Consider the following 26,811-nt stretch of genomic DNA (forward strand, 5'->3'; position numbering starts at 1 on the left):
CCTAACAATCATGGAGTCACATCACAGGAAACAAGCATTTGCACATGGGTGGGGTTGTGGGTTTGTTAATGCTGTGTAGCTACGACATGAGGGTTTTCAACTTTGAAAAAAACAAACAAATCTTGGATCCTCCTCCCTCCTCTCCTCTGCAATCCACCGTCTCGCAAGGGAAAAACACAACTAACTAGGGCTAGGGCTTTGGATTCCTTTTATGCAAAATCTAATTTTGTTCACTTTATAGCTTTCATTGTGGGGCTCCCCCTCATCAAAATTCCTTTCACACTTCAAGAGTTAAAAAAAAAAAGAGATCTTAATCATTCATTCCTCGTGAAGCTCACTGTCAAAATCCCAAGCCTAAATCTCTTCAGCATATCTGCATAAGATTCTACACCAACTGATAAGGTCACAGTAAATATGTTGCTGCATAGAATTGATTGAGAGGGTTGGTTAGTTTCAATTTTAAATCACAATACTAATAACCATTCGGCACTAAAACGAGAATAATTAATTGAATACGATTCTTTTACCTCTTATGATGAAGAAGTTCACAGTCCAAAACTCAGACTCACCAAAATAGTAGAAGTACTATCTATCTAATTATCAATTCAAACAATGCTCATTTCTTTTTCTTTTTTTTTTTTTTGTTAAAATCAACTTGACCAAAAACGTCTCTCTTTTTACCAAAAGTCGAGCCCAATAGTGAAAAGCAACCAATTATAATAGGGAATGAAAAACATATTCAGCCCAAGCAAGTAGTAACCGAGTCAATGTCATCACGATCGATTTTAGCCAGACCCATTACAAATGCCTAGCACCTGCCTATGGAAGCATACCGGTGTGTAGCCCAACAAACTTCAACGAGAACCGAAAGGCTTCTAAACATCCTAATACACCAACCATTAGAGACCCTAAAGAAGGCAAAACATAATCACGTAGTAACATAGCGGGTGTCCTTAATCTACAGTGATCGGGCACATTCCAGTGGAGCATCGGCAAAAGCATTGAGTAGATAAAATTTGAAATAATCAAATCTCACAACAGTTTCTACCAATAACTGAGAAATGCAAAATTTGCGAGTAAAAGAAGCAGGTTCCAACTAAGTAAAGCTAAGATAGAGTACACAGTAGTTGCTTAGGGTGACGCATTCCTCATTTCAAGTGACACTTTGTTTGGCCTATGTTTTGAACAAATTTAAAAATTTTATGAAATTTATCTGTAAATTTAAGAAGATAGTGAATGTACACATTAAAATGATTAAAAGTGGATCTCATATGAAAATTTGACGTGAATTAGAAATAATATTATATTATAAATTCTATCTTACTTATAACGACAAAAAATACATTACAAAATTCTATTTAGAATAGAAGCAATCTTTTCTAAATTTTATCAATTTCAAGTGGAGTTCAAAATAATATTATTGTAATTCCATATAAAATTATACGGTAAATCTTTTTCTCATCCAAATTCCTAATACTATGTTACACATTTTTTAAGTAATCTGATTGTGGATTTACAAATAAATTCCAAAACATTTTTAAATTTGTTTCAAAAACCATCTCTTAACTTTTTACTAATTTCTATACAACTCCGAGAATAATAAACATATTCACATTTTACTCATGCTCCATCTGTTTCAAGTAAATGATCTGAGATGTGAATGCCGTGTTAAGAAACCTACCTTCAGGTTCGCCTTCGTTTATGCAGTTTCCATTGCTTCAGTAAATGCGACACCCCCTCTTTCAAAGTTGCCTTCCTTCCTTCCTTGAAATTCCATAATTCTGGTACAGGGTACCTACCACTTGGATTGTACTCATTCATCTCTTTTACGGCTTTTATCACGGCGTTATATACCTCATCACCAAACTCATTCTTCAGACCTTTTAACTTTTCATCCTCATCATTTATTATTTCCTGCAAACCAACAACCAGAGTACGAACCACTTAATGGTAAATGCAGTAAGATTATAATAGCTAAAACCAAACCATTCAGGAATATCGGTTACTTGAAATGGATCTGAAAGTGGATTTAATAAGAGTCGAACAAGTTATGAAAGAATTGTAAGCAAAAAGACCCTTCCTAGCCCATATGATATGAGTCTTAAGTGAGCCATTCTTCAAAAGCAAGCAATTGAAGTTGGAGTCTAAAGCCCATATAATCTCCTAACCAAATTCATTCACTTTGGCATAGAATTCAAGTAATATTCATTATGATTAATGACATAACAATACACCCTGTTCCACAATCCCAGCACCAATGTAGGCTAATTTTGCACTTAATATCGTGGTTAGTCTCCAATGATCACTGCATGACAGCATTGTCACGCAAACCAAGCAATTACAAACAGAAGACCTAGTTGCTATCCATAATCCAAATTGATAGGATTTAAGAGAATTACATCTCATGAAATTAATTATTGAGGTTGGGATGCTATATAAACGCCTCATCTAAGTAATCCATTATTGATTTGAGATATAAGTCCTATCAACCTCACAATTAACACACCACAATGAATTATGTCCCCTAGGCCATTGTTACCAGGTTTCTTCCTCCCCACCCATAGACCACAATCTAGATTGTTTAAAAAGGCACCAAGAGGATGCTACCCCAGGTAAAATAAGATATACAAACCACTCTCCAAATTAGCAACAAAGAATTTTATTGGAATTTGAAGAGAGGTAACCAACCTACCAAAACAAGCCAGGTAAGCCAAGGATATTTTGTTATACAAGCTGATGAAGTCTATTGCTATTGTAGAATACCAACTAAAAGTTAACTAACTAACTGTAATTACAGCATAAGAAAGCAGAAAAATTCAAAACAAATGAGAAATACTGTTATTAGAATACAAAAATTACAAAACAATAATAAACTAACTGTTTGTTTCCCACATACTGTTATCCTAACCAGGAGAACTAATTATGTCTACCCCGTACACTAAATTAACTAATTACCATACTTTGTTCTAGTGTCCACTCCAAGACCCATAATATACCACATTCTTGACAACTATGGTGGAAATACAAAGGCAGGCGGAATATATACTTTCTTAACTACCAGAGAAAAGTGGAAAAAGTCCTTGTTGCAAAGTTCTAATCTGATTTTGGTTATACATATTATTATGTTGGGGAAAGCAGCAGAAGCCGAATTCCAAATATTCCCTTCCACTTTCTTAATTACCTTGTATAAAAAATATACTTTCTTAATTAGCCCTAACCATCCAGTGTCACCTCCTGGCTCCTGCACCACAAGATTTCAACTAGAGGACCTGGTAGCTGGCTCTGTTATCAATTTTGCTAAGGTCCCTACTAATTTGGGAATTAGTTATTAGTTTAGTGACAGAGCAATCATGTTGAGGTTTATAATACTTTTGGCTTATTCTACTTTTATGACAAATTGTTATGGCCAATTTGCTGGCCTGGTGTAGCTGAAAAATGGCAGAACAAGAAGGGGTGTATGGCTGAAGGAAACTGCAACCTGAAGATTAGATTATTCAGTTTTTTTCTTCAGTTTTTGCCAGTTATTTTCATTCTGTATTTACTATGGCTATGGGGATTGGGACAGTTTTATATGTAATAGGCGTATCATGTAGGTATGGATAGTTTACTTCCCAAAAGAAATTGCCTATTCCCTAGAAACTGTCTAAATAATACCTGCATAAAAGCAAACAGGACCTCAATAAGAAATACATAAAAATTGTCTAAAGAAAGTATGAGTTTATTTTCTAAACTCAGAAGTGTTCCCTCTTGTCACGTGCAACAAAGAAATCAAAGGACCCTCTCTTAATGAGCCATTACCCCTCTTCCACAACGAACCCACAACGTGATTCAATTTAGGGCCACGGCACCTATTTTTGAAATTGGGAAGGACTTCAAATATCTATGAAGAAACTCCAATTTTTCTGGACAAAAATATGCTTAGCTATTGCTTCATTTCACAGAATCACAGAAAGTGGAAAACCACCAAAGTCAAAAAGTACATAGTAACTGCTAGCAAAATACACAACTGCCCGACACAAAACAAAACTAGAATAACTAAAAAGGAAATAGCTACTCTAGAGAAATCTACGGAAAAAATGTGATATTTATGCAATTACATTTCCCCACTCCGTTATTCATTATTAAGAATGTTTTCTCCTACAAAAAAATTGGAGAAAGGCAACAGCACAAAATTTCACATGTCTTAACCATGTAAAAGTCTATTAAGTCTCCAGAACTTCATGTAAGTAGTCAAACAGTAATTACGTGATAATATACATGTCTTGACCATATAAAAGTCTACTAAGTCTCCAGAACTTCATGTAAGCAATCAAACGGTAGTTACATGATAATGTAATTGCTATAACTGAAAAGATATGTATACATATATAGGTAATGTCTATTCCAATGTATGCGAATGTGCACTAACCGATTCTACTTATATAATGCATACCGTGCTCTTTCCTTCCTTATCCATGATGATTTTAAAAGGATGCCAGCTTGGATCCCTTAGGTAATCCTCCCACTGGGAACAAAGCTGAATCGTTTCCTCCTCTGCATTGTCAGTGTGTTTTTTCTTCATTGTGCTGATGAATGGTTTCTCATCAAGCTCCCCCATTCTCTTAACACCAATAAAGGTACGATTTGTTCCGTCCCTCAAATACTACAAATCAAGGAATTAAAAGCTCCCTCCAATAGCCATTTACTAGATGAAATAAAAGATAACAAGCCAAAGAAATACAAAAAAAAATTACATATGCTGATGCCAATAAAACATGCATTACAGATAACAAATTATAAGTAATCTACACTAAGAAGGCAACAACACTTGAGTATCCCGGTATAGATATATATGGAAGGCAAAGAAAATATGGAAAACCATGTTTTATATGGAAAAAATATCCTCGTTCTGTTACAGCAGGGAAAGGATTTTAGTCTTGATGCAGCTTGCGGAAAAAATATTTTACAAGTCACCACAACAAAGAAACTCTCAATCATTTAAATCTACTCAAGCATGATCAACACTCATGGTATTGAACATGGATGGTCGAGCCAACCATGTTCAACAACCTATATGTGGAATATGAACTGATGCATTTTGTTTGACAGTTAAGAATGGTTGAACTGATGCATTTTGTTTGACAGCCAAATATGAGTGGCACTGTTTGACGTACTTCAATTTTAGTAGACACACCACACTGCAAGAGTTTTTTTTTTTTTTTGAATAAAAAGTGCCACACTGCAAGAGTTTCAGCCAGTAAACAAGCTTTTTGAACTTGTTCCCTGGCTTTTCCTGGTTTGCATTGCAATTTCTTCTCTGGCAACAATGACAAAAGACTTCAACCTTGCCCTAAGATCCAATTTCTAAGTGAAAATGATAACGTGATGTATTGAAACAGCATATCAATTTCCTGCAGTATAACTATCAAGAAAAAAGACACTTGAAGAAATGCAGAGAAAAAAGATATTACATTGATTAACTCCTTACGGGCATCCTGCAATTCATCATTTGTCTTGCGCTCATTGATAATAAGAGCTTGATTCAAATCTTCCAAACCATCAAGTTCTTCTTCCTTCTCCTTTAGTTCTTCTCGAATTGAGTTTATCTTTTTCTTGACATCCCCATCTTCTTCCTCTGCCATGTGCTTCATTACTTGCAATGCCCCTCTTAATTGCTCTATCTCTAGCTCCAGTGCCTGTTTGTCATCTAGTTTCTTCTGCAGCTCAAGAATTTTACCATGCAGCTTCTCCTTCTCTGTCTAGCAATTGATAAATTCAATCACAAATAATATAAGGAAAATCACAAAAAAAACTCAGATCAAATATCTTGTTCAGCATTAATAATGACAGCACACCTTCTGATCTTCCGCCAGCCTCATCATATTCTCATTAGCCTTTTTCTGCTCGAAGGCAGCCATCTCATTCTGAAGACAAAGAAATATTACCACAAATTACATAAGTATTCCAAATAGCTAAGAGAAGCTACAATGTCACTCCAGCTTCCCCAATATCCAACATAGATCAGACAGCCATCTACACATACTATAATAATTTCTTTTCCAAAAGGAAAAGATAATTTTTTTTTAATGGAACAGTTGCAAGTGTATAAACAGGAGATAAATTATTATAAGCAGGAGACAAGAGATGCCATCCATGTACAAGAAAAAAGAAAAGATGTACACCTCAATTAAAATATCTATAATATCTACTAAATTCTTATCAAAGAGGATAGAACCAAAAAAAAATACAGGACCTGGATCCAGGAGTGTCAACTTCATCAAAACTCAAAACAAAATTCCCAAAATCCCTATGGCTATCTTGCTTCAAAATAACCCACAAGATAGTCAAGGGGATAAGAGAGATCAACTTCATCATCTTCTTATCATTCAGGATACCTTGCCAAGCCCATAACATGTCCTAAAGAGAGCAACAACATAATTCAAATTGAGAAAGTAGAGAGTCATGCACCAAAAGGTAATATGAGAAGGGGCCTCAAAGTCTAAACAATATGGAGTCTTGGTTCTCACTTTAAACAGCAAACACCTATTCACTCAAATTTTTCCTCTCTTCTATAGGCTGTCAATGGTCAAAATTCTTCGCAGAGCTCCCCAAGAAAAAAAAAGCAATTTCTTTCTGCTACCCAAGAAGTTATTCATGGCAGCACTTGAACTCTCTCCACCTCTAAGTGAGGTGAGAATATGCAAACCAACTCTTTTAAGAGTTGATTTGTAGAGAAAAAAAAAAAGGCAAATCTTGATGATTTATTCATCTTCCATGTTTATTTCCATAGAAAATCACACCGTGTAAGAGATCCATGCAGGAGGACTTCACACTGAAATGTTTCCCTACTTCCACGCAGACTCATTGCCCAAGGATCCACTAGGCACAAGGAGAGATGGAGGATCACCTATTCTTCTTTTTTTTCCAGTCATTCAAGTTTCTCACAAGGTCAATATTTCACAACATCGGACCAGTATCCAAGAAAAAATAATACCCACAAATTACAGCCTCCTTTCTCCTTGCATGAGAAAACACAAGAATTCTAGAGTAGAAGGTGCCTCCTTCATACCAATCACCTTTCTAGAACCTCATCCACGTGCCAGAAATACTTCAATCTAATACACTTGAAGAACTCAAGTCGCCCCTTGTTTATATACTTCCACAAACACAAGGACCTTGGGAAGGATAAATTAAGATGCCTGTGACAATAACTAGTGATTTCTTTTCTATACAAATAACCAGCAGAGATTTTCCAGACTAGAAATGAACTAGTAGAGGACCATTTTCCAAAAAAAGTTTAAAAAAAAAAAGAAAAAATATTTTATAAAAAAGACAATAACAAGGTGATCAGAACCAGAAACAGTGCATGAAACTAATTAAATTTAACTGCTAATACTAATAATTAAACAAAGTTAATAGTGAGTAGCTGTTTTGAGTTATATCCACGTTATTCCAAACAAATTCACTCAACCCTAAATTTATTTAAATCAATTGTTTTCATTACTCAGGTTCCAAACAGATGATAAACTGTAATGTCTTTTAAAGTTTGGTATTTGTCGCAATAGTATGGGTTGGATAAGGATTCCAATTGAAATTAGATTAGCACTAAATTATCCTCAAATACTCTTGCAATTCTTTTCAATATAATAACAATGATTAAGAGAATTTACAGCACTCACTCTTTATGATTGCGTGATGCAGTCAAATCCTCGATGGCCCCAACCCTAGAACCCATCAAACCCCAACTCAAACTTTTACGTAAGATATCTAGTTTTAACCCTTAATTTGTAAGTAGCTAATGATTCCTAATTGGTCCAATACCATCAACCTTGCATTATTTGTATTCGTACCAATTTGCTGGCTGCAAAAACACGTTACTTGGAGCTAAGCTAATAATTCAGAAATCTTGGCCATTGTACTTGCATCACTGACTACATAGGAAGGAAAGAGTGGGAATGGTCTTATCATAACTTATTAAATCAAATTAAAAATAAAAAGTCAGGTGTTACCATTTTCTTCTCATGTTGGACTCTCCTTCTCTCAGTTTCATTTCGAGCATCACGTTCTAGTAGATACTTCTCGCGATTCTTTAGTTCTTTTTTCTTACCATCCAATTGCACCATAACTTGATCATGATCAAATAAAATCTTCTTAAAATAATCACGTTCATTCTGCTCCATCTTTCTTATTTCTAATCAACATAAAATGAACATAATAAGCTAAAGAATCCGACATGAAAATCAAAGAGTTCAGGTAGCACATGAAATAAAAACTAGAAGAAGGGATAGGAACACCTTCATTGTAACATTTGAGCATCTCATCCTTCTGGGCCATAACTTTATTGAGTGAGGCATTTGTCTCGAGATATTTGGTTTGCATTTCCTTCATATGCCTATTCTTCATCTCCAAGGTATTGGTCAAATTATTGACCAGCTTTGATGCTTTCCTTTGATCTTCTGCTTCCTTACCAGAAACAGTCTTCAAATCTCCATTTTTACGTAGATGATCACCAATGATACTGTTTGAGTAGTAGTCATCCTCTCTTGCTACCCACCCGTACAGTTTATCTCCTAGGTCTCTAGTTGCATAGAAATCTTTCCTCCCACAATGATCAACCTCAAAACTCTTCTCGAAGGTGATTGCGTTTCTGAAACTATCCCAATCTTTATTGAATTCTACAATAGCGAACCCAGAGTGACCTTTCCAATTCCATAAAGGATGAACCTTCAAAGGATTGAATCCTTTACTTGCTAGCTCCTCCTTGAGTTTTCTTCCACTTTCCCCAGTTTTTCGGCCATCTTTCAACATAGTTTTAATATTTGCCAGAATACCAACCCAAGGATATACAAATAACTGATCAATTTCAGCTTCATATGAAAATTCAGTTTTAGAGATCGATTTTTTTCTATCCTTGTTATTAAGATGCCTCTTCATGTACCCCTTCGAAGCTGAGTGCTTAGCATTCTCTCTCATGCTACTAGTCTGCAAGCCTTTCCCAATGTCAGAAGCATGTCATAGAAGATCATTATACAGTTAATCTTGCTTTTCCTTCCCAAGGCAGAAGGAGCATCTACATGCTGAATCAAAAATTCTGACCTCAAAAGTTCCTTTTTTCAAGTTCTTGTAGTATCTATCGTCATAGTATTCAAGGTCAGACTCACAGATGTCCTTCTCTTTTCTGTAGCGGTAAGACATTGTGAACCTGTATGTTGAGAAATTCTTGCAAGTCCAAGACAAAAAACAATGAGAAACCCTGCTACAGCTTAATATATGGTCGCTAAGTCCATACAATCACTTCAGCAGTTTAATACACTACTCAAACGTGATAAATATCCCAGTCGTATATAGGTTATTTTTCTTTCCTTCAAATCACACTCTTTCCACCCAAGCAGATCATTAACATGAAAACTACCATAAAATAAACATAAATAAAATAAAGTACAATAGTATACATTACGATTGAGTTTGATTTAAAATTTTAGTTAGGAATACGAAGACGACAAAAATGTTATTAAAATTTGAACTAAAGTGGCATTCTAAGTCTTATCCAATTCAAGTTTGATATTTTTGTCTTTTTATTGAAAAATGAAAATATAAATTTTGGTTTTGTGGAATTTGAATGAGAGTCAAAATAAAACCGTAATGAACATTTGAAAGTGAGTGACTCTCGTTCTGAAGATTAGGTATTTTGTGATTCCATAAGTGAAAATAAAATGTATTACTGTAAAATTGGAGAAAGGAGTAAAGTTGGTTGAATTATGTATAAAATATGTAAATGTATAACTAAATTTTATGTATCAATTAAAAGATTTAAAAAGTGAATGAAAATAAAAAATAGATCTTTTATATGAAAAATTAAATAGAGTTTAACAAAATGCAGCATGTACATATACCTGTTTAACTTTGAACCTTAAACCATCATACCATACTGCTCTGTATTCATAAAAGATCCATGGATAATCTCAAGAACGTTAAACAGAGCCACCAAACATGATAATGTAGCTTATTGAGCTGCAAATTTCAAAGCATTCCCAGAACATAATAGAAAGCCTACGAACCTAACATGGATTTCCTTCATCTACAATTTCTAACAATTGAAAAATCTTCAGAGTCAAAGTCCTGTTTGGCTATTGAGAAAATTGAAGAAGTAAAACAAGTACCGGACGATGAAAACCCATGCTCATGATACCTAACACTTAACTGTTCCCTAACCTTAGCATTTCTACAAATAAAACAATTAAAGAAATAAAATATACAAAACCCGAGCAAACCTAGCTTCATTTTCATATATCACAATCAATCAAACAAACCACCTCTGGACTGAGTACTGGTGATGATTCAACAAAAAAACAGCAGCGGAATGGACGAACACAGGGGAAGCAGAGATGACACCGAGTAAAGAGAAAAAAGACAGTCCAGCAGGGGGAAATAAATAAAAGATACAAAACCCTAGCAAACCAAGCTTCATTTTCATAAATCATAATGAATAAAACAAACAACCTCTGGACTGAATACTGGCGATGATTCAACTAAAAACAGCAACGGAATGGACGAACACAGGGGAAGCAGAGAGGACGCCGAGTAAAGAGAAAAAAGACACTCCAGCAGGGGTAGGAGAGAGTGATGACTATCCTAGGGTTTGATGTAGAAATAAAAACGCAATTCCATTTCCTGACTCTACAAAAACGAGCAAGCTTTCTCTGGTTTTTGTATTTGCAAATACGAAACTGACCGCCCTTTCGAATGACTCTGTAACCCTTTTGACGCGTTTCAACTTTATTTCAGCAGCCAAAGCACGTAGGTTAATATGCTCCGCGCGAGTATGAAAAGTAAGTATACGCGCGTTTCATTGGGTTGTCTTTTCATTATATACCGGAATGCTTAGCCCTTGATTGGCTGACCTGGTGAACCGTATGGAAAGTTGCGCAGAAGGCGAGTATAGATTTAGAGTGGTAGCTTTAGGTGCGTTCTAGTTTAAGGGGGTGCGCGCTGCGCCTGTGGGACCAAAAGGACACGCGGCCACCTTAAAATTGGCTAGTGCGAATTGGCATGATAAAAAGTTTTGTCTGCGAGTTTGCGGATTTGTCTTTGAAGCAAATTTGCTGATTGCAAGTTTTAATCAACAGTTATTTTTTAAGTACAATTTAATTTTATTAAAAACTATATATTTATTTTAAATAAAAGTATTAAATCTTGTGTACAAATTTCAGGATATTTGAATTATAAATATGTGATAATAACCCATAAAAAATAAAAATGTATTTTAATATCTAAGACCATAAAACTTGAATAAAATCGAATTTGTTAGGTCTTAATCTTAGTAACCAACACATTGAAGTTTAAGTTCCTCCCATTCAGTTTGATGATAAAATTCTATGCCTCTAAAATATATTATATAGTTTAGAAACTTACTTGTTATTTGTTTTATTAAATTTTTTTATTTTTTAATTATTTTATTATTATCTTTCTAATTATATTTATAAGTAGCCAAATAATTATTATTTTATTATTTCGCTCAATTTGGTCTTCATCTTCATTGCAAATGTCCCTCTTGTTACCCTCATTTTGTTACCATATCAACACAATACCTTGATGTAATATATGAATATTAGTATTTGATGAAATACAAAATACATTATGTTTCAATTATATGTTGAATTGTAAGTGAATTATAATTTTTGTGATTAAACTGATATTTAATTAAATTAAATTAGTAGTAACTTTTTTATTATTACTGTGACAATAAAAAGTAATAATCTTCATATTTGATATTAAAATTAATATTACATTTTTTTCTTATTTTTAATAAAACGATGATTTCACTAGTTGTTGTAATTTCTTAATAAATATTATTTTTTAAGATAAATAAATAATTATTGTTTTGAAAATTTAGTTTAAAATATATAAAAACTCAAAGAGTAACCGTATGTATAATTTCAAGTAAGATTGTAACAAATTATTTATTCAAAAAGCCTATAAATGCTGGAGTAAATTTTTTTAAAATATATTGGTAACTAGTCCATCTCTAACAAAAATAAATCATTAATATAAATTCAATATTTGAGTGATTAAAAAGCGATTAACCAATAAATACGTTTAAATAAACCTAATCAATACCTGAAACAATGTTAAAGTAACTAAACTAAATAATTTATAGACACTATATATGAATATATATATATACACGATAAAAGACAAATCAATTTTTATAAACTAAAGCTTAATCTCATATCGGGTAATTTTATCATAATATGATTGATATCAACATGCGATGCTTTTGAAATTAATTATGGTGCTCTAACATAATTGAATTAATAGCATAATTTAATTAGATTGTTGCTTAAGATGTGTTTGAAATAAATGATAGTGCATTTGGTTTAACTTATTTTTTATGAACTCGGGTTATAACTTATCTAAATAATATACAAGACCGACGGCTATTTATTTTGGTACCAATTCTTTATAAACCTTGAGCTTATTATTATTTTTGTACTATTTATAGTATCCATCATAATATATATACATGTTTTACATTTTTATTTATACCTATAAAACTGAAACTTTCATTTATAAATTAATGAGTACATTTTCTAATTAACTAATTAAAAAAAAAAAGACAATGATCACGTGCATTATGTACTGCCGATTGCACGTACATAAAATATTAGAAGAAAAAAAAAAAAAAAAAACCTACGTTACCCTATAATTATTTCTGTGATCACTGTGTATATATATACACACACCATTAACTTTATTCAAAGGCGAGCAAGGAAGACTGTTAACAGTCATGGCTTCTCTGATAAAAGCTTCCCATATTCACATGTTTTCTTTAATCTCCTCTATAAAACACATTACCCACCACCAACCCTAATTATAACTACCATCTCTCCTCCTCTTCCTTCTCTCTCAGAGTCTATACATATACCTATACATACACATCACTTTTACACGGGTACAAAAAAAATGTCTGGTGTTTGGATATTTGACAAGAAGGGTGTAGCTCGGTTGCGAGCCAACCCGACGCGAGAGTCTTTCGAGCAGACGGACCCTCCGTACCCCGGAACAGCCACGGCTCCTGGGGCTCGGCCCCGGGTCCTGGTTTATCTTCCGGCGAATCACGTTATCCGGTCTTATGCTGAGCTCGAGCAGAGACTCGGTGAACTCGGGTGGACTCGCTACTTCAACTCAAACCAAACTCAGCTCATCCAGTTTCATAAATCCGAAACGTCGAGTCACCTCATCTCGTTGCCGAAAAGTTTCGCCAACTTCAAGGCGTTACACATGTATGATATCGTCGTTAAAAATAGGTCGTTCTTTGAAGTACGTGAACCTTGACGTCCGAAGAATTTCGTCGTATAAAAAATAATATATATACCGATATATATACATATATATCGGTATATATATACATGTACACACTAATATATATTTACTTATCATATGTATATGTTAATGTTATTCAAAATTCAAGAGTATAATTTGTTGAAGAGTAAAAGGACTCTCGGCAGTTAGTTTCTTAGATACACGTTCGTATGCTCATATCGTGAATAACTTAATATTATGATAAACAAATCATTAATATTATATATATATATTTTATGTTGTTATCACTATAATGTATATAACATTAACTATTTATCTTTTAAAAATTATAAAAAAAACATTTTAATTTGTGATTTTTTGTAAAACTTTAAAAATGTATTATAATTTATCCTATATTTTATATTTTAAGTTTAAAAATTATAAAAATTAATATTAATCAATTTAATAAGAAGGATTTACTTACTTTATTTAAGTAATTATACAAATAATAATAATAATAAGTGATTATTTTATTTTATTTTTTAATTCCTTTTTTCCAATTTGTAGTTCTCAACAGAAAAATTAAATAATTTTTATCTCATTTATATCAATTCTTATACTATGAGAAAGTATATGATATATCATATTCATAAAAGGATCTCAAAGCTACTTTGGAATTTTATATGTACTAACATATAAAATTATTTATTAAATTTAGTATATTATATCTATTTTTATAAAATAAATAATTATATGAAATTAAAAGTGTTGTTTAAGTATAAATTGGACAAAAAATATTAAGTAAAATGTTACGAGAATTTAATTACTCAAATTTTATTAAAACTTAATAAATGAGAAATTGATCCTAATTTTAGATTCCCACCTATAATTAATCTGAAATACTTTTCTATATTTGTTTGTTGGTTGAAAATTAAAGTACTTAAAACATATTAGGTAAGTTTGAAACTCATGTAAGAAAATATATTGTGTGAGAAAACAACAATTGACTTTCTATTTAATTTTCAATTTGGTGTTTAGTCTTTTAAATGTCACAATTAAGTATTTAATTTTTAAAAATTACTTGTTCAAATGTTTGATTTATTAAAATAAATAAAAAAAAAATTAGGCACGCAAATGTCATATCTATTTGGATTAAAATATTTCGTTCTACAATTTCAAAAGGATTCAAACTTTATTAATTAGAGACCCTTTATTTAAACATTGTTTTATTTTATCTTTTGTTATAGATCGGGTAAATACACTTAATTTAAATTTCATTTGAAATTTTGTTTAATGTAACGACCATTTCATTAAATTTTTATAACATGGTTCATACACATAAATTACAAATTTATTTATTTTAATAATTAAATTAATTTATATATTAAATTATTAAAATTTTAATTACAATAGTTTCTAAATAACAGCTAGGAATTTTGATTCTTTTAAGAATAGAAAATTTGGAAATTTCCTAGTAACGTTAAAAAAGTTTTTTTTTAAAAAAAAAAAAAAAAGAAAAAGAAAAACGTTCCTATCAGGAATTTAATGTAGAAGCTTTGAAAATCAATCGAACTATGTCTGTCAAAACGGACATAACATACTGACGTTTTGTATCGTCACCATCTTTCCTTAATTTTCAAGCACTCTTTTCTTGACACTATAAACTCGCTGACGTGGATGAATCCCACGCGTTGTCTCAAGAACCTCCATGATTCGTCGCCGCAGAGAATCTTCTCCAACACACCTTGTTTTAAAATTTCCCCCCACGAAAAAAGATAATTTGCAGTTCAGCCCCAAAACGGAAAAAAAACTTAAATTCCACATCAGCCCCTCAGCTACCTGGCGGGACCCACTTCCTTGTCGGATTATATTGTACTATGGCCTGCGCAGTGCGCTCCATCAGGTTCTCGTCTCGTCCTCCTCGTGATCTCCCGCTCTGCAACACGACAACGACGGGTCCCAGTCTCCTCCCTGCAAAATTAAAAAAAGAAGAGGAGAAAATGCCGACTTCTTCAATTTAAGGCGACGAATCAACCAGTAAACTATGGGGTTTTCTTTATTTTAGTTCTTCAATTCGTGTTTATTGATACCCGCGAACTCCATTTTTTTATATGCTCCCATCATTGACTCCTTCTCCGTGTAACTTCTCTTTCTCGGATACGAGAATCTGGTGTCAAAGGCAAAGACGGTTTTGTTCTTTTGATTGGAAATGAAGTGTTTTCATTTCACGAATGGCGAGAGGAGGGGGGAGGAGGAAGACGGCGTCGTTTCCCGGACGTCGAGAGTGTCTTGGGCTCGGTCTCTGAGCGTGGCGTCTAGCACCGCCGTGGATACCAGACGGTCAGAGTTCGATTCCGAGTCCAGGGACTTCTCCGATTCGGTTGGGTTCTACGAGTTGCTGTATCAGCGCCGGGCAAATGATCTGCGGGTTTTTACCTTCGCGGAGCTCAAATCTGCTACCAAAGGGTTCAGCCGAGCGCTGCTGATCGGCGAAGGAGGGTTTGGGTGCGTGTACAGAGGCGTCATCAGCGTTGTTGACGAGGATGGAACCGAGTGTCCTGATTCGAAGATGGATGTAGCCGTTAAACAGTTGAATCGCCTCGGTTTCCAGGCATGAATCCTCTTGACCCTTCGTTTCTAATTACTGATTATGTTGTTTGTGCTTCTCTTCTAACTGATATATGTGACTTCACAAATTTCTTTAGGTGCACTTTGCCATCTTGATCCTTTTTGGGTTTTTGCTCTTTCTTTTCTTTAAATTCTCTGCGCCAAATTCAAATGTGCAAATCTGAGTTTTATTTTGACCCTGCAATTCCATACCCGTGATATAGATTTAGAGGTTATGCATTGTTTGCCAATGGGGAACTCTATTTTCCCTCATAGAACAGAATGATTTTGTGAAGAACTTGGTCATTTTTTAAGGTGATTAGGAATGATTTTAATCCCACCTCGTCTGTTAAGAATTAGATTTTGCAATGGCTTATATTTATTGTGCCAACTTTTATCTTGACTTGATACTCGGGGTTATATAATTTGTTCTTTAAGATGATTAATCTTATGGGATTTCTCTTGTGTTTTTTGCATTCTAGTATTCAGGGGCATAAGGAATGGATCAATGAGGTGAACTTTCTGGGCATTGTCAAACATCCCAATCTGGTGAAGTTAGTTGGGTATTGTGCAGAAGATGATGAGAGAGGGATGCAGAGGTTGCTAGTTTACCAGCTTATGCGCAACAAAAGCTTGGAGAACCATTTATTGGCTCGATTACCGACACCACTCCCGTGGATGACAAGATTAAAGATTGCTCAAGATGCGGCTCGTGGTTTAGCATACCTGCATGAAGAAATGGATTTTCAGGTTTACTTGTTTGTTTCTTCCTCAAAAACTACTGTATATGGTGCACAAATATTGAAGATATGTGGTTTTTATTGCTTCCTAGCAAATTGGTTCACTTCATTTCATGTGTTTGTTTATTTATAACATTTTAAAGGACTCTCATTTTCGGGAAAAGTATTAGATCGTGCTTAGATATGGGAAACTATTTTCAAGTTTGATTTCGAAAGTCATATATATTTGTTTAAGTTTACATATGAGAAATGATAGTGAAAATATGTCGACTGTTAAAATAAATCCTGTTCTTTTTAAACCCATTCTATATTTTCACAATCATTTTTCGAATTGGGAAAACAATATTGAAAATATGCTATATTTTCATTTTTTTTAATATTGAAAGTTTTTCTACGACGAAATGGTGTCTTAACTTTTAATATGCAATTGTATGCAATGAATGGATTAACTCCTTAAAACTATTAATTGGTTGAGTGGATAATGCCTGCAACCTTATGCTTGTTTCTTGTTCGTGTTATTGGTACAGCTAATATTTCGAGATTTCAAAACGTCAAACGTTCTTCTCGATGAGAACTTCAATGCAAAGCTCTCGGACTTTGGATTGGCTAGGCAGGGGCCTCCTGAGGGATCTGACCACGTTTCGACAACAGTAAGCACTCTAGCTATGTCTGTGATGCTGAGATGAAATTTCGAACATATAGCCTCTTATTCGTAATAAGTAAATGATGCTCCGGTGCTTAGGGATTATTCATTTGTCGTTCGATTCTGCTATTTGTTGAATAGATTTATCACTCTCTCTTCCCTGATATTCACCTTCTTCCTGTCCGAAGGTTGTAGGCACAGTCGGTTATGCTGCTCCAGAGTATGTACAAACCGGCAGGCTGACTGCCAAGAGTGATGTTTGGAGCTTTGGGGTTGTCCTATACGAGATCATCACAGGAAGACGAGTCCTCGAGCAAAACCTACCTCGGAATGAGCAGAAGCTCTTGGAATGGGTGAGGCCGTATGCATCTGACTCGAAGAAATTCCACCTCATTGTAGACCCACGGCTTGAAGGACAGTATTGCATCCAATCAGCTCAGAAACTTGCATCCTTGGCCAATAAATGTCTGATGAAACAGCCAAAATCCCGTCCGAAAATGAGTGAAGTTGTCGAGATGTTAGGAAGCATCATTAGTGAGTCTTCATCCCAAGACGAAGCCACACCCGAGCCCAACAGTGAAACAGAAATTATAAATGAAGAAATTGAAGCGGAAACGGCAGGGGGGTCTAACAAACAAGGGAATAATTATCTGAAGAGAGTTTTGGATATCAGAGAAATGATGAATCTAAGAAACAAGTCCATTGGAAAATTGGACTGGAGAAGTTGGACTCCTGGGTTGGTAAGGACTTGGTGATGATTGATTACCGTTGTTTTTCCGCCGGAGAACTGCTTTGAGTTAGAAAAAAGATTATGAGGTTTCGGTTGGAGCTGTCCTTCTCTCTCCATGTTTTCTTGTGGGAGGTGGTTGTAAATATAGGTTTCAAAGGAAGAACGAACCTGAATATTTGAGGCAATGTAGGTTTCTCTTCTGCATTTTCAAATCTCTAATTTACATGTATAGTGTCAGACTATATAAATCTTGCATTTGCTTTTGAATCTAATCTCCCTTTTTTTAAAAAAAAAAATCAGAAAATTTTAGGTTATATTTCAAATAAATAGAACTTAAACATTTATTTAATTTTAAGTGAACGAAGAAAGATTAAATTATATTATAATTATTAAAATTTAAAATGTCCTCTGCTTACTTCAATTTTACCAGAAGTTGTTTAAAAATATTAAATTCCATTCGTAACTAAATATTTATTATGTCCTCATATTTTTTTAAAAAAAGATTAAAATAATTATATACATACAAATGGTACGAACACATAAATAATAGGATAAATTAAATTTATTTAAAATAGTTTTTTAAGCACGTGTAACAGGAAAATGGACCTCCCAATATTATTATATCTTATATTTATGGGATATATTTGTTTGAAAATAAATAAATAAATTTAAAGTGATGGTGACTTTGTTAATTGAGTTATTACAAATCCCAATACTTGTCTTTAGTTTATATTTATTATAATAATTTGACAACCTGTATTTAATGAATTTAATAATACATGATGTGTTCGTTAGCTAACTTCAAACATATACATATACATATACATATATATATATATATATATATATAAAATACAATTTTATTGAATTTATTTATTTATTTTTTCTCTCAAAGCACGCATCACAAGGAGAACATGCCGGAAAGCCGCACAGCAAACAAGTTGTTCATGACCAAAGATCAAACAAATCTTTGACAGCTCAATCTCTTCTTTTCAACAGAAGAAAAAACACGAGACCACGAAAAAAGAAATATATTTGCCAAAAATATAAAATAAAAAAGTGTAAATTACAAGCAGCCAGGCTAGAAAGGTACTACTAAACTAATGGCGGCACAAGAGTGGTTTTTCTGTTTTCCGAGCTGTAGATCCAAGAGTTTTACATACACCATTTTCAAATATGCCTGCGTTCCTCTCATCTCATCTTCAAATTCTGTTAACATAATTCTGGGATTTCTTTTTTTTTTTTTCAATCCATTAGCAAAAACAAAACTGTACATTGGTTGTTTCTTCACAAACCCATTTTGCATTGTAGTAAAATAGAGAGAAAAATAGGTTTTCAAGTACGATTGGCCAGTTTCAGGCGTAAAGAGGTGAGGCAGAGGGCCGAGGATAAGCTGTAGAAACTTTCCTTCTGTTACTAGCATCATCCGAGCTGTGCCTGCGAGCCCTGGGCTCAACTCTTTGATTGCTCTCCGCGCCTCCAGTTACTGCAGAGTCCTGGAGTTGCTCCAAAGTTGTCACGATCTCATCCATAGTTGGCCGGAACTTGGCTTCTGTGGATATGCATCTTAATGCAAGTGTAGCTGTCTTGAAGGCTCCTTCCATTGTATACTGGCCTTCCAGACGATTATCTAGGACGCGGAAGATTTTTCGTTTGTTGGCCAGGTAAGGTTTAGCCCATTCAACTAGATTGTGTTCTCCTGTAGGTCGGTTTTTGTCAACTGCTCTCCGCCCGGATAACATTTCCAGCAGAACGACTCCAAAACTATAGACATCACTCCTGGTAGTTAAATGTCCTACAGAGCAAATTTGCAGAGGGCTATGAGACCCAGAAATTATAAGAACTCGATAAGAAAAGATAATTATATGAAAGCTCAACAAGTACCCGTGGCTAGGTACTCTGGAGCTGCATATCCATATGTTCCCATAACTCTGGTGGAGACATGACTTTTATCGCCTGTTGGCCCGTCCTTTGCCAATCCGAAATCAGAAAGCTTTGCATTGTAGTTCTGTGATTTATATCACAAAAAGTTCTTACGAATTCTAGCCAATGTTCCGGAAAAAAAAAAAAAAAAAAAAGATAATATGCCAAATCAATCAAATGAATCCATAAAGCTAAAAATCAGGTTTACTAACCGAGTCGAGCAGGATGTTAGAAGTCTTAAAGTCCCGGTAAATTACTTTCGTCTCAGCACAGTGAAGAAAGGCAAGGCCTTTTGCAGCACCAAGAGCGACTTTCAAACGGAGACTCCATGAAAGAGGCTGGAAGTACGAACCCCCTAATAAAACAACAATCTAAATAGTTTATTCACAAAAATTGTTAACCAAATGGGATATGATTTTGGTTTACTAGTGCCAAGACATAGAAAGGAAAATAACTCACTCCTGAACAGATGATTCTCCAAGCTGCCTCGAGGCATGAATTCATACACCAAAAGTCGCTGTTCATCCTCAAGGCAGTATCCGATCAACTTTACAAGATGAGGGTGAGAAAGCTGCCCCAGGTAATTCACTTCAGCCTACACGGATAACAGAAACCAGGGTAGTGATTTTGCAATCCGAATCTTCCTAAATCTTCCTAAGACAATAAGCCAAACACTTGAACACAATTTCTCAACACAAACAAAGTCCGTGATAGTGATTTTGCAAAGCCCCCGCTTCCTTAATTCTATATTAGCAATCACCAGCATTATAAATATCAGCATTTATTCTATATATGCGGATGACATTTGCAAAAGTGAAGAAAATGAACTCACCAGCCATTCTTTGTGACCTTGAAAACCATCTTGGTTAAGCCTCTTCACAGCAATAACCATGCCAGTTCCGGGCTTGGTAGCAGCAAGTGACTGCTCGTCAATCCAACCTTTAAAGACTGAACCAAAACCGCCTTCTCCCAGCACACTATCTGGGCGGAAATTCCTGGTTGACATTTTTAGATCGGAAAAACTGAAGCTCTTCAGATTGGTAGACTGCAAGATCTCACCCTCACTACGAGGAGTCATGGGCATCGAAAACGACGAGACCTTGCTACCTGTACTGCTCTCGGTCCCATCGGTGCTAACATACTTCAAGCTCCCCCCTACAAACATACAATCTCTACATAAAACAAGAGCTACGGATACATCTGCATATTGAATTTTCCAGGTTTAATCAATCATATTTCTTAAATCAATAAGAGATTATCAATGAAGAGATGCTCTGTGATTGGGGAGAGAGATAAGAAAGACTGAAATTGAGAAAGATAAGAGGTTCAATCAATCATATATTGAGTATTTCAGCAATAAAAAAAGACTCAAACTTTCCTTTTATCTTCCAAGATTTTCCCAGCAACCAAACAGGAGCACAAAGAAAAGATCTAGACCTATCCAACTTTAGCTAATAATCAATCAAAAATTAAACATAAATATTCTCAACAAATTAAATCTAACAAGGAATAGGAAGATTCAAATTTAAATTCAAATAAAACATAATAACTAATAATAGCTGGATTGAACACCCAAAACACAGCTCCATCCTACCCACCCACCAAGCCCGAATTATCCAAATGACCCACAACTCTGATCATGCTCTAACCAGAGAAATAAAGTCAAAATACCCAAAAAGTGAACCCAAAAGCCATGGGAAACAAGTTGTGAAATCTAAATACCTGTGTTACAAGGGCTCTCAGCTTTGATTCGGGCACTCAAGCAAACCCCCATGGTATCAAATCTCAGATAATGCTATCCTCCTCTGAGTTCTCCTACAGAAAGATTAAAAAAAAAAAAGCTAAATCATGAAATGTAATCGTACAAAGCAGATCTACGAGGAAACTGAAACCCGGGTCCTTTTTAGCGCAAAAACTGAACTTTCGAAGCTCCTCTAATTCAACTGTAACATTAAAGTTTAAGCTACAGATTTAGAACAAGAAGAGGAGGCGGCAGAAGAAAGAAGCAAAACGAAGAGAAACCCACCAACGAAATCATAAAGAAATCACTACCCACCTCTGTGAATCCAGCACCAAATTCGAAGAACCGAGTTCCTCGGAAACAGATAAAGGAACAAAAAGATGGCTTCCTTCTTGTCTGGTTGTAGAAAGCTAAGAGAATAGGGAGAGAGACAAACAGGGAAAGGAGGACGAAGATGCTTTCCTTCTTGTCTGTGTTCGTCTCCTTGCAGAAAAAGCTAATAAATATAGCAATAGAGAGAGAGGGTTGACCTGGTTCTAGCCAAAGCTTATTTGATTTATAGAAGGAGCAACTAGCTGCTACTGTAGAGGGAGAGATAGGAGAAGGAAGGTGGGCAGAACTGCATTAATGGCGGGTTGGTCCCGCCTTTAAGCACAACGTTATGTACGTTCATATATGTGTATATATGTGTATATATACTGTAAGGCTTTCCGTTTTGTATTTGTGTTAAGGTGTGTCTTTTCATTTTTTTCTGTGTACTGAGTCGAGTCTGGAGTAGATAAGTCTTTCAAACAGGACTGCGATCAATATCAGCCGTTGGATTTGTTCCGTTCTCATGATCATCTGTTCCACCAATCCATGCGTGAACATGACCTGTCTTTGGCGCAGATGTTAAAGCCACTGGTCTCGTTCTTTCCTTGTTAGGATTTCTCTTAAATCTTATATTCGTAATAATTAATTATATAATATATAAATTATAATTAATTTAAAATTATATTTCTTTTTTATATAAAAAATTTAAAATAAATTACCATTATATATCCTAACTAAAATTATTTTTATATTTATTATAAAGTATATATTTTACAGTCAACTAAAAATTAATTTTTATTTTTATGTTTTAAAATTTGAGTTGATAAACTTTATCTGTATAAAGTACATATAATTATAACTATTACGTTAGTTTTATTCTTATTTAAAATTCAAGCAGATAATGTCTAAAGTTTTATTTTTTATATAATATATATGTATATATATTATTTTTATTTCAAAAAATAAGAAAATTCTCAAATTTTATTTATATAAATATATTGATTTTTTAAAGGTCTTCCCATAAAGTCAAAATTTTCTTTTTAATGTTAAACAGTATTTAATTTTATACCAAATTTTACAATTACCTATATTGTTTTTTTAGTCAATTATGTGTTTATCCATTCAAAATTATATATCCATCTATATTTGTTAACATATTTTCCTTTGGCGTCTATTACTTTTCTCGGGCTGTTTTTTTGTTTATTTAAATATTTTATTTATCATAAAGTTTTTGTGATGATGTAAAGGGACTACTTTCGGAATCTTCTGATCAATATGTGAAATGATTTTTTAAAATAATATTGTTTAGTATCTAGTTAATTTTATAAATATTTAAGTGTGAATTTTAAGTAAAAATTATTGTAACACTGTCACGTAAGATAAAACTTTACGATAATAATTTAATTAAAAATAAAAAATTGTAATTGATTATATTGCAAGTAAAATCATATGTTAGTAATTTATTATGTTGATTAATTTATAAATACGATGTATTCAATATACAATGAAATAGGGAGGTGTAGGAAATATGTCTCGTGATATATGTAGATCAAAAAAATGATTCCTTCATCCAATAGTATATTCTTTGAAAATTTTAAAACTTTGTTCTCTGTCTTTTATAATTTTTTTTGAGTACTTATAAATTCAAAGCGATAATTATACTGTCATAAAAATGTAGTCATCATGTTCTCGATATCTCGACATCAGCTATCTCCAAAGTCAATAACCATACCTTGTTCACTCATATTATGTTATCTTAAAAGCATAGTATCATTAGTTATTGATTATAAATAGATTTTAAAGTATTCATATAACAACTTTTAAGGTGAGCTATTAGATAATCTGTTTTATTATATTTTGATAATTATGAAATTTTATATTAGAGGAGTTTGATTTTTTTTTTTTTGTAACTAGTTTATTCACTTCAATATTTATTATTATTATTATTATTATATCTATAGTATATTCATTATACTATTCGTGAAAGTTGATTATGATATAAGTAGTTGTGACTAATTTTCATGTACTGTTATAATCAATAATGATATTAGTTATAATGTTACATTAAATTTATTATTAATAATTATGGAAAATAGTAGAAGGAGTATGTTCGGGATTAATTACAACATATTTTCGATTGAATTGATCTATAAACTCGCCCAATTTTCGATTAACATTGTCTTAATCTCGTTTGGTTGCTTCTATCTTGAGGTTTTGTTTAGTGTCATCCCAAATTTTAGTTTGTCATTAATTATATATGTATATATATATTATTGTCATTTAATCAGCACTTTCGTGGAAAGTGTTTTAGGTAGTGACAAAAAGGACTCTATGTATATCTATATTTACACTTTTAGATGTAACAAAAAGTACGATACACACATGTTCATATATTTACAGGCATTTATTATTCATGAATTTAATATTTGTACTTCAAATAAATAATTTCAATTACTGTGATAAGTTATCGCAAATTAATCGAAGGTAGGGTTTATAAATGTACGTTCACAAATTTATAGTAAACTACAATTTATTATGATTTTGACACTTTTCTAATTTAAATTCTTAAATTTTTGTGACAGTTTACACAAAATTATGTTAGTTTTTATAATTTTGACAGATGAAGACGTTAAAAAAAAATACAATAATTAAATATATTGTTTATATGTATATAATTTAAAAAATTAAATGGTATAAATAATTGTTAATTTATAATAAAATCAATTTATTTGAAATGATATTTTATTGTGAATTTCTTAATTCACTAACCATCATTAATATCTATTATTAAGACCACATTGGTATGCCTAACAAATATAATTAACTCAAATATTTAGTTAATTAAGACAGGATGATTAATTAACACTTAATAACCTCACAATAATGACATAAAAAAAAAACAAAATAATTAGACGGATTAAATTTAATATTATTTACTTAAGAGGAGGAACGGGCATTTGTTTCATTAGCCGGATTAAGAAAGTATTTTGGATAATCTTGAGCTGCTTATCCCTAAATTTATTAATTAAAAATTAACGTGTTAATAATTAATATAATTTGTGTGTTGACTTTAAAATTATATAAATGCAATTCTATTAATATCAACAAAGACTCTTAATTCAATTTTTTTAAGTATATTTAATTTTAAATAATTATGGTGCGGTGGCCAGATAATAATATTGCTTTTTTGGGATTTTGCAAATCTAGAAAATCAAGGCTGCCCGTGACACAAAATAGTCTTTGATGGTCCAAAATTATCCTTAAAAAAAAAAAAAAAAAAAAAAGTCAGAAATTAAACTTTTCTACGCACAGATGACGTATGGGAGCTTTTGTAAGGCTTGCGTACATACATATAATAATAAAATAAATTTCATAATTGTATGTATTACTTGTAAATAATAAAATAAATAAAATTATTATTTATTCCATAAATTACTAAAAATATATTTACGCTCGCACATTTTGCTTTATTGGAATTTTCGATAAAAAAATTAACTGATACATTTATTACAGGGACTATATATATATATATATATATATATATAGATTAAATCATAATTACATTTTCTTCGGTAATTTAATTTAATAATAATAGTATAATTTTAAATTATTTTAAATATCATTTTATTCTGACATTTGAATATTGTCTCTGTCTGGTCAAGACAGTGGGACCCACTTGGACCGTCGGTATATAAATGCAAGTGTGGTTCGGTACCGCACTAATTTGAACATTTTATATTTATTTAACATTAAATATTAGAAAGTATTTTCATATATATATATATATATAATTAAAATAAAAGGGATTTTATGATGTTAATGACTAATTAATTATTTACAAACTCAATTTACTTTTTTAATTTTTCTAAAAATTAAATTATATTTTTTTTAAAAAAAAAAAACTTGTTGTAAATAAAAAGAGTTTAAAATCAATACTTAAAGCTCTTTATAAATATAAAACAAAATTTTAGAAGGAAATCAGTAGGTCAATAATTAATGTAATTATAATTGTAATTAATGCAAATTAAAGACATTAGTCAATGGCCGGCAACGTTGTCGGTTTGCAAATGAGACGGACAACTTCAATTACCAATTTGACAAAATTAATAAAACAAATATATGTTAATTTAGATAATACTAACTCGTATATATATATATATATATATATATATATAGATTAATGCTCACTATATTTTATGAGAAATTATTATAAATTAAATAAAAATGTAACGAGAGAACACATATTTCATTTATCTTCTAATATCTTAATAAATTTATTGATTTATAATTATTATTTACCATTTGTGAGCAAACCCATTTTGTTTTTTTGGGGTGTGTAAGCTTAATTATAATAATAAATGATATTATAATGTCCAAATTATAAGGTGTTTTTTTCTTCTGAAAAATTGGTCAACCATACACTAATTATTAATTTGATTTAAATAATAACGTAGCTGTGAGGGAATAACTAGATCACCATGTGCTTTTAGAAACAAAAGAAGACTAGTTAGGTCAAGAGACTAATTAATTAAGCACGTGCCAATACAAAAGTCTTGTGTTCTAATTTGTATAAGTCACCAATAAATTATTGATAATTTCAAGATTTAATTCAGTATTAATTTTTTATTTTCCATTGATAATTAAAATAATTTTATTTTACCTAATAAATAAAAATAATTTCTCACAAATTATAAAATAATCTCTTATATAAAATACACGACGACAATGTATGGTGTGATATAACGACATTCATTGGATTTTTACATGTATTAATATGAACAAATACTATAAAAAATAAATAAAAAATACTAAAATCTTTTTCCTAATTTGGATA

The 26,811-nt window shown here is 32.5% G+C and overlaps 3 protein-coding genes across 6 annotated transcripts; 1 reads left to right on the forward strand and 2 right to left on the reverse strand.

Moving 5' to 3' along the window:
* Nucleotides 1-1,400: 1,400 nt before the first annotated feature.
* Nucleotides 1,401-10,735, reverse strand: LOC110812123 (factor of DNA methylation 4-like). Of its 3 annotated transcripts, none has more exons than XM_088214305.1 (8): nucleotides 10,480-10,735; nucleotides 9,076-9,181; nucleotides 8,274-8,961; nucleotides 7,989-8,170; nucleotides 5,835-5,903; nucleotides 5,451-5,738; nucleotides 4,433-4,642; nucleotides 1,401-1,914 (listed from the first exon to the last, which is right to left on the reverse strand). In XM_088214305.1, exons 2-8 carry the CDS (start codon nucleotides 9,172-9,174, stop codon nucleotides 1,684-1,686), a joined length of 1,767 nt encoding a protein of 588 aa, XP_088070431.1. In that variant the 5' UTR covers nucleotides 9,175-9,181; nucleotides 10,480-10,735; the 3' UTR covers nucleotides 1,401-1,683. The 3 variants fall into 3 exon arrangements, with proteins under 3 accessions (XP_088070431.1, XP_088070430.1, XP_088070429.1); XM_088214304.1 differs by having other exon boundaries at nucleotides 9,076-9,198; XM_088214303.1 differs by having other exon boundaries at nucleotides 9,076-9,198; nucleotides 9,873-10,735.
* Nucleotides 10,736-15,178: 4,443 nt separating this feature from the next.
* Nucleotides 15,179-18,268, forward strand: LOC110812204 (Protein kinase superfamily protein). The gene is made up of 4 exons (XM_022038913.2): nucleotides 15,179-15,892; nucleotides 16,378-16,638; nucleotides 17,156-17,278; nucleotides 17,460-18,268. Exons 1-4 carry the CDS (start codon nucleotides 15,491-15,493, stop codon nucleotides 18,024-18,026), a joined length of 1,353 nt encoding a protein of 450 aa, XP_021894605.1. The 5' UTR covers nucleotides 15,179-15,490; the 3' UTR covers nucleotides 18,027-18,268.
* Nucleotides 18,269-19,013: 745 nt separating this feature from the next.
* PK1B (protein kinase 1B) lies at nucleotides 19,014-22,389 on the reverse strand. 2 transcript variants are annotated; one of them, XM_022038809.2, is made up of 7 exons: nucleotides 21,981-22,389; nucleotides 21,647-21,739; nucleotides 20,757-21,124; nucleotides 20,384-20,519; nucleotides 20,137-20,279; nucleotides 19,886-20,009; nucleotides 19,014-19,796 (listed from the first exon to the last, which is right to left on the reverse strand). In XM_022038809.2, exons 2-7 carry the CDS (start codon nucleotides 21,696-21,698, stop codon nucleotides 19,357-19,359), a joined length of 1,263 nt encoding a protein of 420 aa, XP_021894501.1. In that variant the 5' UTR covers nucleotides 21,699-21,739; nucleotides 21,981-22,389; the 3' UTR covers nucleotides 19,014-19,356. The 2 variants fall into 2 exon arrangements, with proteins under 2 accessions (XP_021894501.1, XP_021894502.1); XM_022038810.2 differs by having other exon boundaries at nucleotides 20,757-21,079; nucleotides 21,981-22,385.
* Between the last annotated feature and the right edge of the window lie 4,422 nt (nucleotides 22,390-26,811).

This window comes from Carica papaya, chromosome 2 (genome assembly GCF_054855325.1).
Source record: "Carica papaya isolate Zhongbai chromosome 2, ASM5485532v1, whole genome shotgun sequence".
NCBI classification, from domain to species: domain Eukaryota; kingdom Viridiplantae; phylum Streptophyta; class Magnoliopsida; order Brassicales; family Caricaceae; genus Carica; species Carica papaya.

Excerpts from the sequence above, each read along its gene's own strand:
- LOC110812123 (XM_088214305.1), bottom strand. The coding sequence starts at position 9,174 with ATGTCTTACCGCTACAGAAAAGAGAAGGACATCTGTGAGTCTGACCTT. Across the intron at positions 8,171-8,273 it reads GCTCAAATGTTACAATGAAG|AAATAAGAAAGATGGAGCAG; the intron begins GTGTTCCTATCC and ends TATGTTGATTAG. Across the intron at positions 5,904-7,988 it reads TCCAACATGAGAAGAAAATG|AATGAGATGGCTGCCTTCGA; the intron begins GTAACACCTGAC and ends CTTTGTCTTCAG.
- LOC110812204 (XM_022038913.2), top strand. The coding sequence starts at position 15,491 with ATGAAGTGTTTTCATTTCACGAATGGCGAGAGGAGGGGGGAGGAGGAA. Across the intron at positions 16,639-17,155 it reads ATGAAGAAATGGATTTTCAG|CTAATATTTCGAGATTTCAA; the intron begins GTTTACTTGTTT and ends TTATTGGTACAG. Across the intron at positions 17,279-17,459 it reads CTGACCACGTTTCGACAACA|GTTGTAGGCACAGTCGGTTA; the intron begins GTAAGCACTCTA and ends TCCTGTCCGAAG.
- PK1B (XM_022038809.2), bottom strand. The coding sequence starts at position 21,698 with ATGGGGGTTTGCTTGAGTGCCCGAATCAAAGCTGAGAGCCCTTGTAAC. Across the intron at positions 20,280-20,383 it reads GGAGAATCATCTGTTCAGGA|GGGGTTCGTACTTCCAGCCT; the intron begins GTGAGTTATTTT and ends TTGTTTTATTAG. Across the intron at positions 20,010-20,136 it reads CTAACATCCTGCTCGACTCG|AACTACAATGCAAAGCTTTC; the intron begins GTTAGTAAACCT and ends TATAAATCACAG.